The following is a 17,030-nucleotide window of genomic DNA, read 5'->3' on the forward strand; positions in this document are numbered from 1 at the left end:
TTTGGAGGAGGCCCCCCCGCCACTTCAATTCCACCACCGATATGTTTGCAGCATCGCACCACGACCACTAATATGTGGTTCCATCTGGGTGCGAGGTGACCCTGGAAGGAGAGGGGGATGACAGGTTGTGGGACCAATACCATTTGAGGAAGTTCTACCCCATCTTGCACTGACACCTTGTTGTTGTACTGTATTGTCTTATGGTTTTAGACTGTTTTATCTGTTTTAATTCTGGCATGTGTGCCTCGTTGTTAGCTGCCCTGAGCCTTCGGGGAGGGCGGGATAGAAATCCAAAAATAAATAAATAAACTAGATTTTACACCAGTTACTAAAATGGGAAGCCCGGGGAAGGAATCAGTAGAAGAGCCTGCTTTGGCGGGGAGGGCAGGGTATGAACAGAATGAATGAATGAATGAATGAATGAATGAAGGATGTCATCAGATACAGAAGAACAGTTGTCAAAGTTTGTGAATCAGAGCAGCAGACTCCTGAAGATGTCATCTTTTAAACTTGGGAATCATAGCTCACATAGCATCTATGTATAGGTGATCAGATTTAGTACTAACTTAGTTTGTTATGACTGTTGATGTATGTTGTAAAAATCTGTATTGATGACTAACTGGTTGGTTTGTAATTTTGGATTCTCAGGACAGTTGTATGCTGTTTTGCAGTTATTATATTTCTCGATATGTTATACTTCCTCTTAATAAACATTTTAAAAATGAAAAAAAAAAAGTTTGCGTGGCGAACTGGAAAAGACACTCAGTAGGTAGGGGACAAAACTTCTGGATCCCGCACAGCCCCTTCTCTTCCCCAAGGTACGGACTTACGTCATGCTGCCCGTTCCCGCTATCCCTGCTCCACAGGCGGTGAGCTGGCTCCACCCGCCAGTATGCCTTGACGCCCTTGAACCGGCAATAGTAGACTGATAGAGGGGTTGCGGTATAAAATGACAAGAACGAATAGAACTACTGCAAATATGCAAGCAACACTTAATAATTTTACAGCAAGTACAAAATTATAAATCTCACATTTACAGTAATATTATGTTTTTACAGATAAATAGATGGACGAAACTCCCCGGAGCTAAGAAATATCCAATTGGAGGACTGTGACCGTGTGAAGGCACGTCTTTAGGAGGTTTGATGTGTGAAGAAGTTGCCGCGAAACGGAACATCAGCTCCGGGGAGTTTCGTCCATCTATTTCATCTATTTATCTGTAAAAACATAATATTACTGTAAATGTGAGATTTATAATTTTGTACTTACTGTAAAATTATTAAGTATTGCTTGCATATTTGCAGTAGCTCTATTCATCCTTGGCCTTGAACCAGCAGGCAATATAAACCTAGTATCGGGGACCTTTCGGGATTGCCATCTTTCTTAAATTAATTGGTCAGATTTTATTGGAATTATGCTGAATTGTTTCATCCCTTATTGTGACCTGCCCTGAGTGCACTGGTGAGGGAGGCCAGGATAAAAAAACCACACACATAAAGAAATAAATTTATACCCTGCCTTTCTCCCCAATGGGGACTCCAAAGCGGCCTACACGGTTTTCTTCTCCTCCGTTTTAATCTCACAACGATCCTGTGAGGTAGATTAGACTCGACAGTGTGTGATTGGACCAAGGTCCACCCAACAAGCTTCCATGGCAGAGCTGGGATTCGAACCTGGGTCTCCCAGATCCTAGTCTTACACCATAACCAGTGTTCCCTCTAAGCTGAGTTAGTGTGAGCTAGCTCACAATTTTTTAGCCTCCAGTTCACAAACGTTTGTCTTAGCTCGGGAAGGAGGGCTCCAGAGCAAACTGATTTATGCAGTAGCCAAATCGCTTGCTCACAACTTTAATGCCAGGAGATCACAAAGTTGAATTTTTGCTCACAAGACTCCTACGGCTTAGCGGGAGCATTGGCCATAACCCCACACTGGCTTTAACGTCCACTGAACACTACACAACCGTCATTTCAGCCGTGAAAATTCTATAAAATCTAACCATTTTGCAAAAAATAGGGAATGTCTTTTGGTTGTTATTTCAGGTTTTATAGAGATATATATTTTTTTCTAGTGTGTAATATTCCCAAACCTTCATGTACCATTGGTGTAAGGTAAGTGAATTTTTGCTTTTCCAGTTGCTAGCTATTACTGCTTTGGCAGCCATCAATATCTTTCCTTATTGCGGGTATGGTATCATCCTGCCATAAATCTAATAATATCAGAGAGAGAAATGTATATTCAATTTATTTGTAGCAAGATTTATATTTGTTTACAGTGTTATATGAAAATTATAAAATAAAAAAAATAATTAAAAAAGGAAGAAAGGCTCATGCTTACACACTGATTCCCCCCCCCCCCTTTAATTTCATTTACTTCTCTCAGAAGTCACAAGACCCACTGAGATTAATAGCTATACAGGGGGTTTTTTTTGGGGGGGGGAGGGGAGGACAGTGGGGAGGGGTGAAAATGTCCTTCCTGCTTCTTCGGCCAGCAGAGTTGCACTGATGGAAGAGGAAGAAGCCGTTTTGTCCCCTTCACCCCCATCCTCTGCAGCCCCTCTCCCACCCACATGGCTATTAATTTCCACGAAAGTCTTGTGGTCCCAAGAATCTGCATCGGGGGGGGGGTATGTTCAGCCTCAGGACTACTATGTGTGTTTGTGTGTGGGGGAAACAACAAAGATGTGCACCTCCACTGGCAGCAGTTAGAACCCAACTCAAAGTCATCACAACAAAATGAAACCCGAAGTTTCTTCTGGAACAAATCATGAACGATGAAATACAGACAGACTTGGGCGTAACTGGATTCTCTAGCGGCAGAACTTTCAGAGCCACACACCAGAGGTCGCTTAGTACTGACGCCTGGCTATTGTTAAGTGACCTCGGGATACTTTTAGAATACGAATTCTCAAAATGAACAAAGGATACAACAACAGGAGAGGGCGCTGTACGCTTCAAAGAGATGAGTTGCGATGTCCAGTCTTTTTGAATCTGTAGACTGTTGGTTATTAACCAATGCAAGTTTATGCAAGTGTGGAATGACAACTGGGAAAATATAAAACGCATAAGCAATTCACTGAAGCTTGGAAGAATAAGGTGCAATAGTTAGGGTTTTATTACAATTGATCTCCAGAAATCAAGATCAGTTCCCCCTGGAGAAAATGGCCTCTTTGGAAGGTGGACTCTGTGGCATTGTGCCCTGCTGAGGCCCCTCCCCTCCTCAAACCCCGCCCTCCCCAGGCTCCGCCCCCCAAATCTCCAGGTATTTCTCAACTTAGAGCTCGCAACCCTAGCAATAATTCAGATGGGCCGGGGTGGGGGATGCAGCTACAGAGGAAGGGATGGCCTGGTTTCGCATCAAAAACTTACATTCGTCTCGAAATCTTGGCTCAGCATTTGGCCCGACTCTTCCAAATGTTTTAATGATTTCTGTGTGTAAGGAATGCTGGTCTTGGTACTGGGGATCTTCCAGAAAAGAGGCCAACTGCATTTTAACTCTCTCTAACAGCTTAAGAAGAAATGTGGTAGAAACATATGCAAGAGTTAAATGTTAGGAGAACAACTGTAAAAGCTTCGTCTTCTATCAGATGGGAAAACCTAGAAAGTAGCAACATTTTTTATTGCCATGAGATTTACAACAATAAGCAATTTTTTTTAAGTGAACACTTGCATAAGCAAGCAACCTTTCAACAGATACTCCCCCGCCCCCAGCATTTAATTTTTGTGCAGTTAAATAAATTTCCTGATTGTTTCGATCCTCTGCACTCAAAAGGCACATCTTGTTCTCCGGTATAAAGTGCACGCATTAAGAAAATGAGGAACTTGAATTTATACAACCGTATAACCAGGAATTCTAAACCACCCTACTATTACTTATTCAGGATTGGTATGAGTCAGAACAAAATTCTTAGTTCAGTTTCCTCAAGTATGTTATTTTAGAAATCAGGAACAGGCTGAAATTACAAAAATGCAAACTCCGCAGAACTACCACCGTTAGAAACTTAGTCAGCTGCAGCCAGCATGGACTAGTGGATAGAGCAAAGTATGAGTCCTGCGGCACCTTTAAGACCAACAAAGTCTGATTATGGGGTATAAAGCTTTTGTGTGCATGCAAATTATCTTTTTTTTTTCTTCCTGGTTTAAATTTTTATTTTCAGAAAATCAGAATACAAAGTAGCATAAAAATACATCTAACAGAAATAGTAATGGTAAAATCTGTAAGCCAAGCCAAACAAAGAAAACATATAAATTTACAAAACAAGTACAGAATGAGTATATTCTGGCATTTAAACACGGGTTTAGAGCATCGATACTTCTGATGACTAAAGTCTGCAAATCATCAAATAGAGAAAACGTATAAATCTTTGAGACAAATATAGAACTAATATATTCGCATAACAAAAAAAGGAGTTTATAACATTAATATATCGATAGGAGAAGAACCATTTAGACGCTATTCATTCATAGAGATAAAATCAGTCACAAGGAACCATGTTTGAATAAATAGAGACATATCAGGGCCAATGTTCCCTCTAAGCTGTGGAGTCTTGTGAGCAAAAATTCTACTTTGTGAGCTACTGCCATTAAAGTTGTGAGCGAGCAATCTGGCTACTGCATAAACTAGTTTGCTCTGTAGCCCTCCTTCCTGAGCTAAGGCAAAAATGTGTGAGCTGGAGGCTAAAAAACTGTGAGCTAGCTCACACTAACTCAGCTTAGAGGGAACATTGATCAGGGCTATCACTGCTGGTAGACAATTGATCCAGTATTATCTGAAAAAGTGCACAGACACGTGAAAGCTGATAACCAGGACTGAACTCTGTTGGTCTTAAAGGTGCACACTGGACTCAGGGACTGAACTCTGTTGGTCTTAACGGTGCGAACTGGACTCAAACTTCGTTCTATGGCTTCAGACCAACACGGCTACCCACCTGAACCTATAGTGGTCAGAGTGTCGGACTAGGGTCTAGGAGCCCCTGGTTTAAATCCACGCTCTGCTAGGCAAGCTCACTGGGTGACCATCACACTCCCTGCCTAGCCTACCCCATTGGGTGGTGCTTTGGGACAGCGATGTTATGTTGCCCGGGGGCCTCAATGAGACCCAGGCAGTGTATGAATAATGTCCCATCTGTTCCCAGATGCTCATGATAACGGACTTGGAGAATCCCTTCTCCAGTACTCCAGAACGCTTAATAAAATAGCTAACTCCTGTGTGTTGGAAATGCAAAACAGGACCTATGAAGGGAGTCGAGTGAAAAGGCCGGCTGGCAGCCAGCCAGTTTACATCCCCCACGGCCACTATTACTGTAAGCCCCAGGGACTGTGGCTGAGTTTTTGTTGCCTTCCTTTTATCTTACAACAAAACCCATTTTCCCAAGAGGGGAGAGAGTGGGAAAACATACCCGTGTGCACAAGAGTGAGCGGGCCCAACGTTCTCCCAGGTTCTGCGTGGGGATTCAAACCCAGGCTTTTCTTGGCCCAAACGTAACAATCTAGCCATTATTTATTTGCTTAATTTATATACCCTGCCTGTCTCTCAGGGGGCCGCGGTGGCTCAGGAGGTTAAGACGCTGAGCTGCAGACTGGAAGGTCTGTACGTCGGTAGCTCGAGACCCGAGTGCCGCGTGACGGAGTGAGCTCCCGTGTCTGGCCCCAGCTCCTGCCAACCTAGCAGTTCGAAAGCAAGACATTGCAAGTAGATGAATAGGTACCGCTTCGGTGGGAAGGTAACAGCGTTCCGTGTGCCTCGGCGTTTAGTTATGCCGGTCACATGACCACGGAGAAGTCTTTGGACAGCGCTGGCTCTTCGGCTTGGAAACGGAGATGAGCATCGCCCCCTAGAGTTGGATTCGACTGGCTTTCGAGCAAGGGGAACCTTTACCTTTACCCGTCTCTCTAATGAGGACTGAGAACGGCTTATACCATTCTCCACAGTTTTACCGTCACAACCAGGGGTCATTTCTGCAGGAGCGCACAGGAGCGGAGCTCCGGCAGTAAGGAGCCCAGGGGGCGGGCACATGCAACAAGCCCCACCCCTTGCTCCCAGTAGCCCTCAGTTGGGCCACGAGGTGCAAGAAGCAGCCAGGTAAGTTGCAGAGCCCACCCCCGGCCCACCTTCAGGTACAAGCTCTCCCTCCTCTGTGAGGGCAGATCTGCACCAAAAAAGCCCTGACCACGGAGAAGTCTTTGGACAGCGCTGGCTCTTCGGCTTGGAAACGGAGATGAGCACCGCCCCCTAGAGTTGGATTCAACTGGCTTTCGAGCAAGGGGAACCTTTACCTTTACCCGTCTCTCTAATGAGGACTGAAAACGGCTTATACCATTCTCCACAGTTTTACCCTCCGAACAACCCTGTGAGGTAGATGAAACAGAGAGTCGGAAGGGCCATAGACCATCCAGGAATTGGGCTTCCAAACCTGCGTCTCCCAGGTCCTAGTCCAACACTCTGACCATTATACCACAGTCTCCCAAGTTCAATGTGACACTGCCCGTGGCGGGTAAACCACCTATTCCTGAAAGGGCTCAATCCAGCCGCCATCTCATTTGAACATATATTCCTGTCATGGACCACCCTGGATTAACATGGGAAGAGGAGTCTAACCTGCTCTGAGCCCTGCCTTGGTGCACCCTCACACTGAGACGGACTTCCCAGTGCCTCCCCAAAGGGAAGCCAGCGGGGGCCTCGGGGACCCAGCATGACCCGGGGGGGGGGTTTCATGGTGGGGGGGGGGCGGCTCATGACCATACCCAGCACGGCCTCCAAAGCATTTCAGGAGGAAAACGGCTAGGGCTGGACCATGGCTCACCCACAGGAGTGCACCCCTGGTGGTCCGAGGCCTCCCCTCTACTGAAGAGATGCTAGAAGATACAGATAAGTCAAAGGGTCTGGGCCCCAGCACTCCTCAGGAATAGGAGGGCTGACTTGGCTTGTGAGGAGAAGCCTAATGCGGAGCCCAGTAACACCTGTAGGGGAACTCCCTCCACTCGTCTGTGGCCCTGCTGATGAGCCCGCCCGTTCCGTGCCTCGTTCCAGCTCTTGGAACCCTGCCACCTGACCCTGGCGTACGTCTGGACTACGATTCTGGTCTGTGCGACTGAACCCCGGACTCTGACTTTGGACTGAAACCCTAGAACACTGGCCAAGAGATCTGTTGTGGCCCAGGACTTGCCTCCATCCTGGTGAGCAGGACGATCCCCCTGGGCCGATAGAGAAAATCAGCCCTCCAGCGGCCCATCTGCCAAGGCCGCAGGTGTGCTGGGTGCGCTAATGCTGCAGATATTTCAACCGGACAGGACGGGGGTGGGGTGGGGGGAGGGTCCTTATCGCCACCTGACCCTGGCGTACTTCTGGACTATGATTCTGGTCTGTGCCACTGAACTCCGGACTCTGACTTTGGACTGGAACCCTGGAACACTGGCCAAGAGACCTGTTGTGGCCCGGGACTTGCCTCCAAACTGGTGAGCAGGACGATCCCCCTGGGCCAATGGAGAACATCAGCCCTCCAACGGCCCATCTGCCAAGGCCGCAGGTGTGCTGGGTGCGCTAATGCTGCAGATATTTCAACCGGACAGGACGGGGGTGGGGTGGGGGGAGGGTCCTTACTTATCCACAGATGCATTATTCAAATGAATTCCAAGTAAAGTTTGCTCCCAAAGTTTGCTTAGGCAATAACTAAACAGAGAATGTTTATAACTGTGAGGAGGACCTCCTTATGGACTTGAACAGGTATTCTGATCCTGCGGCAACAGGCAACCCCCCAGAAGAAGAGGAGGAGACTGGATTTATACCCCACCCTTCCCTACCCAAAGGAGTCTCAGAGCAGCTTACAATCTCCTTTCCCTTCCCCACAACAGACACCCTGTGAGGTACATGGGGCTGAGAGAGCCCTCTCGAGGACTGTTCCTTAGAGAACAGCTCTGAATAACTTGTAATTGACCCAAGGACACACCAGCAGTTGCATGTGGAGGAGTGGGGAATCCAACCTGATTCTCCCAGATTAGAGCCCGCGCTCCAAACCACTACTACACCAAACTGTCTCCCCCTACCTCTCTCTGCGTGACCGTTTCCATGATGGTTCCAAAAGCAGGAATCGTTGCTATTCTTACAGAGCTAGGGGGGAAAAATACAAACAAAATAAAAATTCTTTAGCCTTTAACATTAAAAAACTTTCAAACAGAAAAAAGATGCCATTTCATAGTTCGTATTTTAAGACAGATTAGTTTCTAGCACTGACAAAAGATAAGACCAGGTAAACTGCTAAAAAAAAAAAGAAAACGAGGCGGAAGGGGGGGGGGGGAGACAGACAGACAAGGCTTAACTCAAAGTCACAGTTAGAAACTCACAATTCAGGATCACTGGACAAGGTGACAAGGGCCGGAGCAACCCGCTTGTCAATTAAGGCTTCACGCATGCCTCGGAGAGTCAGCTGTAAACCAGTCAACATGCAATAAACACGGTTTTAAATGGGAAGGAGAACTAAGTTAGCTGTGACTGAGGATGGGCAGGCAAGGCTCACTGGTCTGACTGTGGTCACCCCATACGGGGCAACCACACTGTTAAGGACTCTTTTCATGCTTTGGCATTTACTGGCAACAACACGTCAGTGAGATCGGCATCCCTCTTCGATGTGGAAGGAACAAAACACCAGGAAGACGGCTTCCGGCACATGCTCAGGCAGGGAAGCCAAGACAGTGAGCGGCCAGTGTTCCCTCTAAGCTGAGTGAGTGTGAGCTAGCTCACAATTTTTTTTTAGCCTTCTGCTCACAGAGTTTTGTCTTCGCTCAGGAAGGACGGCTCCAGAGCAAAATAATTTATGCACTAGCCAAATCGCTCGCTCGCAACTTGAATGCCGGTAAGCTCACAAAGTAGAATTTTTTTTGCTCACAAGACTCCACAGTTTAGAGGAAGCACTGTTAGCGCCGCAAGGTTCCCTCTAAGCTTTGGAGTCCTGTGAGCAAAAATTCAACTTTGTAAGCTACTGGCATTCAAGTTGTGTGCGAGCGATTTGGCTGCTGCATGAATTAGTTTGCCCTGGAGCCGTCCTTCCTGAGCCAAGACAAAAATGTGTGAGCCAGAGGCTAATAAACTGTGCACTAGCTCACACTAACTCAGCTTAGAGGGAACACTGGTTAGCGGCAAGTCCCTTTTTCAGATTTCAAAGTTTCCCAGGGACTACGGAACTCTTATTTAACTATGCCTTAAGTTTTCTTTTCCTTTTTTAAAAAATAATAACGCACATTACAGCGTTTGTCATTATTAGGGTGCTAAAAATACCCCCCGCCCTCTCCTGGTGGTTTATTTCTTGACAGATGGTCAGAGGGACGCCGGAGGTATAAGACAGTCAGGAAACTTACATTTCAGGGTCGCTGGCGAGAGTAATGAGAGCAGGAACGACTCTCTGAGCTACCAGCGTCTCATGGACCCCCTTCACCAACAGCTGAGCAGGCAGAGCAGAGGGGGGGAATCACAGGTGACGCACGGAAAGAGCGAGCACAGTGTCATGAGAGGAATAGCGCAACCAAGAGGAAGGAAAAACACAAGAAGCAAACCAAAATTAGAAGCGAATACCACTACACGCTAAAAAAAAAAGAAGAAAAGTGCCTTTATTTATAATAAAATATGCAGGAGGCGCGATGGAAGCGCAAAGTGGCTGAAGTGGGCGGCACAGACTAGACAAGTTGTGAAGTTTATCGGAGGAACAGAACTCAACGGCGTCCTGCGGATCACTGTTGTGAACACTTTCCCTATGAGGAAGGGTTAAGGCGCTTAGGGCTCTTTAGCTTGGAGAAACGACGACTGAGGGGTGACATGATTGAGGTTTATAAGATTATGCATGGGAAAGAGCAGGTAGGGAAAGAGGTACTTTTCTCCCTTTCTCACAATACAAGAACTCGTGGGCACTCCATGAAATTGCTGAGCGGTCGGGTTAGAACAGATAAAAGGAAGTACTTCTTCACCCAAAGAGTGATTAACACATGAAATTCACTGCCACAGGAGGTGGTGGTGGCTACAAGCATGGACGGCTTCAAAATGGAATTAGATAGGCATATGGAGCAGAGGCCCATCAGTGGCTAGTAGCCACAAGGTATAGATAGGGGCTCTCGGTCTGGGGCAAGCGATGCTCTGTCTTGGGGGGGGGGTCAACAGTGGGAGGGCTTCTAATGTCCTGGCCCCACTGGTGGACCTCCTGATGGCACCTGGTATTTCTGGCCACTGTGTGATACAGAATGTTGGACTGGATGGGCCTTTGGCCTGATCCAACATTGGCGTCTCTTATGTTCTTATGATTTGAAATCGTTAAGGAGAAAAGGTCACTCAGTTCCGGGGGGCCCTGCTGTATGCTTCACAGGAGCTTGTGAATTCGGTACTGGGGTGGAGGGGAAGGCATTTCCTTAATGGGTTCCAAGCAATGTTCCCTCTAAGCTGAGTGAGTGTGAGCTAGCTCACAGTTTTTTAGCCTCCGGCTCACAGATTTTTGTCTCCACTCAGGAAGGAGGGCTCCAGAGCAAACTGATTTATGCAGTAGCCAAACCGCTCGCTCACAACTTTAATGCCAGCAGCTCACAAAGTGGAATTTTTGCTCACAGGACTCCGCAGCTTAGAGGGAGCATTGGTCCCAAGAGGTACGCTAGGAATGGCCAGGTACCACACAGTGGGGGTGCCCAGAGAGGTGACCGTGGGCAATGCTCCCTCTAAGCTGTGGAGTCTTGTGAGCAAAAATTCTACTTTGTGAGCTACTGGCATTAAAGTTGTGAGCGAGCGGTTTGGCTACTGCATAAATTAGTTTGCTTTGGAGCCCTCCTTCCTGAGCTAAGACAAAAATGTGTGAGCCGGAGGCTAAAAAACCGTGAGCTAGCTCACACTCACTCAGCTTAGAAGGAACACTGACCGTGGGTGCCACGGTGCCCACCGACACATTTCCTGGTGCCCGTCAACTGCTTTTAGAAAGTGGGCGGGCCAGGCAGGGCTTTTCCCAGCAGGGGTCCTGGACTGGCCACTGGAGACTTGACTGGATTTTAAAAATATTGCTTGGACAGCAGCTGCCGCCACAGGACAACTATTCACTGTGAGACTGAAGGTAGGCGGTGGCCAGGGGTCGTTTCGTAGAAAAAGAGCTAGGGGAACTCATTAGCATAACTCATTAGCATATGCCCCCACCATGTTCTGGTGGTGCCTGCAGGCTCAAAAAGATTGGGAACCCGACCTCTAGGGAAATCAATGTTGACTACAATAGAATTAACACTTGGGAGCCGTATTCCGAGGAAGGGCGAGAGAAGACGAGGTCTTGCGAGAACTGCCATTTATTACAATGGGACTTGAATGGGAACAATATACCTTAATTCTAACCTTACAAAACTCCCTTCAAGATACTACAGGTCTAACAAGCAGTGTTCCCCCTAAGCTGAGTTAGTGTGAGTTAGCTCACAGTTTTTTAGCTGCCGGCTCACACATTTTTGTCTTAGCTCAGGAAGGATGGCTCCGGAGCAAACTAATTTATGCAGCAGCCAAAATCATCTGCTCACAACTTTAATGCTAGTAGCTCACAAAGTAGAATTTTTGCTCACAAGACTCCACAGCTTAGAGGGAGCATTGCTAACAAGGTTATGAATTCCACAAGCAAAAGATATTAAACACCTAGGCCATTTAATGTAAGAATGTAAGCGAAAAAATAAACCTAGTTTTTAGCTATTTAAAGCTATTTAACATCTGGGCTATTTTACATAATTCTGACCATGTTAGAACAAAAGGGGAAAATAAACCTAGTTCTCAGTTATTGTGTGTGTATATGTATAGATGTATGTATGTATAACATACATTTAAAATACATATCAGTGAACCCCAAATGTAATACTTCATATTCAATGCATTTTTTACTTATTATAAGTGGAAACAAGTGCTATAACTAAATGGTTAGTTTTCCCCCACCAAGGGGATGTCTCTGTGAGACAAATGACACATGACCTAGTAGGAACGACAGAGCCATTGCATTTCTAGCGCCACAGAGATTTGCAGCATGTGCAAAAAGCAGACAGTTATTCGGGATCTGCCACAGTAAATGATGGAGCTTTACAAATGCCAATACTGTCAGTATTAGACAGAATTGCAAATACTGCAGCAATTAATACACTCCCATAGTTAATACAGAACGTGGGTTCTATTTGCAGCGACTGTGCATGAGGAATGCTAATAGGCTTCAACAGCTTTCCCCACAAAAATAACTAGATTTGAGTCCAATAGATAGAGTCCAACAACATTTTTGGAGTATACATTTTCGAGAGTCAAACCTCCCTTAGTCAGATAATGAAAAGCTTGTTGGTCTCTGAGGTGCTAATGCTCTCAAATCTAGCTCTTCTATTGCAGATGGCTACCCTTCCTGAAACTACCTTCAAAAAACTAACACATTTTTAATCAAAATGGCTCCTCTTGAACTCTAAGGAAGGAGGGCTTTTTTTCTGGGGGAATGCGCCGGAATGCAGTTCCGGAACCCCTTCAACAAAATTCTTTTTAAAATGTTTAAAAGTTCATGAGTTTTCAGTATACAGATTGAAAACTTGTATACAGTATACAGATTGAGAACTCTTGAGAGTTCTGGCACCTCCTTTCCTAAAAAAGAAAAAGTCCTGTAAAGAAGCAGGAGTTACCACTTTGCTGAACTGTTGCTAGTTTTCTTCTGTGACCATCCAACAAACATTCATTTAGAATATGGAGAAAGAGATCTGCTCAAATAAAATGTAAGGCTTAAAAAAACCCCCAACCCTATAATTGGCTTTCAACTCTTTAGAAAACATAAAAAGGTAAAGGTTCCCTTGCTCGAAAGCCAGTCGAATCCGACTCTAGGGTTGCGGTGCTCATCTCCGTTTCAAAGCCGAAGAGCCAGCGCTGTCCGAAGACGTTTCCGTGGTCATGTGGCCGGCATGACTAAACACCAAGGTGCACGGAACGCTGTTACCTTCCCACTGTAGTGGTACCTATTTATCTACTTGCAATTTCTTGCTTTCGAACTGCTAGGTTGGCAGGAGCTGGAACTAGAGACGGGAGATCACTCCGTCTTGCGGCACCCAGGTCTCGAACTGCTGAACTACTGACCTTCCACAGCCTGCAGTTCAGCGTCTTAACCACTTAAGAAAACATACTCCTACAAAAATCCCAGAATTCACATTGTGAATGTGACTATGTTAAGACTTCTCAGCAATCAAACACCGGAGAACCAGCATTCTTATTTTAAAGGGCATTATGGTTATAAAGAAGGTCACTCTGACAGAAGACTGAAATGTTACTTAAACTTACTTAAACCAGGTATAAGGTGACTGTAAGTCTTACATGGTCTAATTTTGTTTGAACTATCAAAATATGTTTTATGTAAGCAGCAGTGTTTTTCAGGATCTTTTTTAACTGTTAAAGGCATAATTAACCTATATTAACCAACTGTTAAAGGCACAATTAACCTATGTTAACCAGCAGTGTACACTCAAGATCAATTAAGAACCTTCTTGCTGGATCAGATCAGAATTCTTTGAAAGAATCCCAGCAACCAACAAGAAACAAGGGACCTCAGTCTGATGCTGTAAAATCCACTGGACAGGTCAACATTCATGTTCAGACTGTGCATGGGTCATGTTCAAACCAGTACCACATTGGTGTCAATGGAGAACGAGAAAGACTAGTTAATGCAGTTATAATATAATCAGTTAACACAAAAAAAGAGAGAAAGGAAAGCCAGACAAAATACAGCATGTTAGTTTACCAAAGCTTCCGGCCACTTCCTGGCCTTCTGTTAATTTGTAAATGTATATTCTAAGGTTAAAAGTTTAGTTTCCTTATGATATATCCACCAGCATGCTTGTCGCTATGTAATTTGCAGTTGTGTTTATAAAGGTTATGATTAATGAAAAGTATCTGAAAAAATACTAGTATGACACTAAATAAAAATTAAAAGCTAGAAAGAAAGTCGTGCAGGACACAGACTCATTTGATAGCCACTTCCCTCTCATTCCTTACTTGGGACAGCAGAAAGAACTGCAGTCTAGCGTCAGAGAGCACTCATGAGATCCCAGGACGATAGAAGGAGAAGAAGGAGGAGGAGGAGGAGGAGAGGCTCGATAAATTCAAATTTGAGAAACCACTCCCAACCAATTAAACAATTTCAAGACGGCGTATTAGAAGCATCCATGTTTCTCATTTGTAGAGAGGAAAGGGTTAGTTTAAATAAAACAGGAAACCCTTGACGGCATGCTATGTTCCCCACAATTCTCAGTTAATGAGTCTTTAGTCCAAGAAGGAAATCTTCACTACAGTGATGCGCAAGAAAGTAGAGTTTATTACTTTTTTTAAAAATCTGAAACCAATTACTTCCGGTTCTGAGTGAAATTAACACCTGCATTATGGGTTGGCTAAAAATAGTAGAAGTATCAATTGGAAGTATCCAATGGATGTGACATTAGGAATGGGAAGTGGGATGACTCGATCAGGATCCGCAAAGCTACTTTTATTTGGGTCAAACACCTTGAGTGCAGATTCCACTGTCCTCCCAAATCTTTTAAATGTGCCATATCCCAATCTGGTTTTAAACTTACTTGGCATAAAATTTAAAGGGGGAGGGGGAGACAGGGACCTCGGTGGGGTACATTTCCCCATGGGAACGGATCTCTGTAGCCTGGTGATGAGCTGTAACCCTGGGGGGGTGGTCCCCAGGTCCCACCTGGAGGCCAGCATTCCTAGGCCGCAGCCAGCAACCCCCAGGAGTAACTGATAGGTGGGGCCTGGCACGCTGGCATTGTCTTTCTTCCCCCCCAATACCTCCTGATGGTGTCCAAGGCAATGTTCCCTCTAAGCTATGCAGTCTTGTGAGCAAGAATTCTACTTTGTGAGCTATTGGCATTGAAGTTGTGAGCGAGTGATGTGGCTACTGCATAAATTAGTTGGCTCTGGAGCCATCCTTCCTGAGCTGAGACAAAAATGTGTGAGCTGGAGGCTAAAAAACGGTGAGCTAGCCCACGCTGACTCAGCTTAGAGGGAACAATGGTCCAAGGTACTGGCTAGCATCAAACGGAATTGCAGGGAGGCCTCCCTGCCAACATAAGACCCTTATAGCACTCTCCGACACAAAAACTGCCTAGCAACTCTGCTGGTGGTTGTAGCTATGGTGTGGTTGGAGGAGGAATGGCCACAGATCTTTACCTCTCCTTTGGCAGTTGAGATTTTTTGTTTCAGCAATGGGGGATGGACTAACAGAACATGCTTTTGCCAAGGGATTCTTTTTTTGGGGGGGGGGCATGTCCTGGTTTTTTTTTTTTTTTTCTTTAAAAAATGGGAAGAGAAGCAGTCTCAGATTTCGTTACTAGGAAGATTTGACTGTTGTTAAAGCAGTATGAATGTTCAGTCTATTATTTTACAAGCTATTTATAGAAGACAACTGGTTTGAGCACTGAATTCAGCACTGAAATGATTTCTCAGAAACGATGACAGTTTTTAAGCATGCAAGTGTGCCAATCTAATGTTCAGGTGAGAAAAAAGATTTCTTAAAAAGAGATCTGAAGTGTGCCAGTTGCCACGACGACATCTTGCAAGCAGATGCAAGCCAGCGATACTTAAAACAAACATATGCTGGAAAACCTACGCCCCTATCAAACCCAAACTATATCGTGTAAACATTCTGCTCCATCACACAGTGCACAACCTGTTACAAACAATTTCAAGTGATATAATGCAACATTAAAACATACTTATCAGAACCTGCCTATATGGACATGAACTAATTCTGTCTACAAGACACGTTCACCCCCTCCCCTATTCACCGCCCATGGGCAACATGGGCAGATCCAACCAGAAATACGACTGAGGGAGTTTTCTGCGCATTTACTGGGACTTTGCACAGGGCAGCAGCACCAAGCCACAATGCATACAAGTCACGTGCAGCCTCTTGGCCACAACTGACAGTCCCATGGAAGATGAAGATGCTCCTCAGAGTCCCCCAACTCTGGGCATCCCACTCCCCTCGCAGCCGCTTACCGCTTCCCTCTCCTACAGCTCCACCCTAATGAGAGGGTGGGGACGGTGCCAGCCGTAGGAGATAGTCGAAGAGCCCTTCGAGGGGCTGGATATGCCCCCCCCCTCGCCTTGCTAGATGCCAGATTCCCCTTCATGCAGTAATTAGGACGTGTCTGATAAGCACTCACCTCAAACATCCTAGCAGCTGTGCATCGAACGAGTGCGGATGTATGGACCACGCCATACCACAATACCGTTAGCAGCAACTCATGGTACGCTGGGTTTGCGCTGCAAGAACATGGAAGACAGATCTGTGAGGAGACATTTGCTCTCAAACCATTCCACTCCTTTCCCCCCCATCTCCTGAACTCTACCCCTGAAATACAGATGGTGTCACATTGGCCCTGCTCTTCAAGTCCCTCACCAGCGTTTTGTGAAATCCAAACAAACTGCACGTTTGCGCATCTCTTGACGTTCATTCCTTGTTAACTCCTTCCTTTCCCTCTCTCTAGACCGTCACTGAACTCTCCCCCTGAAATACAGATGGTGCCACATTGGCCCTGCTCTTCAAGTCCCTCATCAGCTTTCTGTGAAATCCGAACAAACTGCACGTTTGCGCATTTCTTGACCTTCATTCCTTGTTACTCCTTCCTTTCCCTCTCTCTAGACCGTCTTAATCTAGCCTGTATGCTCCTTAGGGAGATTTATCTTTCTTGCTTATGTTATGGTATTAACCAGGGGTCATTTCCTGGAGGAGCACACAGGAACGGAGCTCCGGCAGTAAAGAGCCCAGGGGGTGGGCACATGCAACAAGCCCCACCTCCTGCTCCCAGCAGCCCTCAGTCAGAGCAAGAAGCAGCCAGGTAAGATGCAGAGCTCCCCCTCCCCAGCTCCCCAGTCCAAAACAGTCCAGTGGCACCTTTAAGACCAAGTTTTATTCAGGTACAAGCTCTCCCTCCTCTGCGAGGACGGATCTGCATGCCCCCCACCCCGATAGCTAGCAATCCAAAACAGTTCAGTGGAGCCTGAGCGGTGGGTGTTGCCTTCTG

General features: G+C 45.9%; 1 protein-coding gene across 1 annotated transcript in view; it reads right to left on the bottom strand.

The window, feature by feature from the left end:
• KIAA1468 (KIAA1468 ortholog) overlaps window positions 1-17,030 on the bottom strand; it is a 114,225-nt gene that overhangs the window by 11,383 nt on the left and 85,812 nt on the right. The window contains exons 21-25 of the mRNA XM_015406457.1: window positions 16,170-16,269; window positions 9,348-9,430; window positions 8,040-8,103; window positions 3,366-3,504; window positions 2,925-3,041 (exon numbers count right to left, since the gene is read on the bottom strand). Of these exons, the coding sequence (XP_015261943.1) occupies window positions 2,925-3,041; window positions 3,366-3,504; window positions 8,040-8,103; window positions 9,348-9,430; window positions 16,170-16,269 (503 nt within the window). The remainder of the gene's footprint in view (window positions 1-2,924; window positions 3,042-3,365; window positions 3,505-8,039; window positions 8,104-9,347; window positions 9,431-16,169; window positions 16,270-17,030) is intronic.

Source organism: Gekko japonicus, unplaced genomic scaffold (assembly GCF_001447785.1).
Source record: "Gekko japonicus isolate JY-2015 unplaced genomic scaffold, Gekko_japonicus_V1.1 scaffold3585, whole genome shotgun sequence".
In the NCBI taxonomy this organism is placed as follows: Eukaryota; Metazoa; Chordata; class Lepidosauria; order Squamata; family Gekkonidae; genus Gekko; species Gekko japonicus.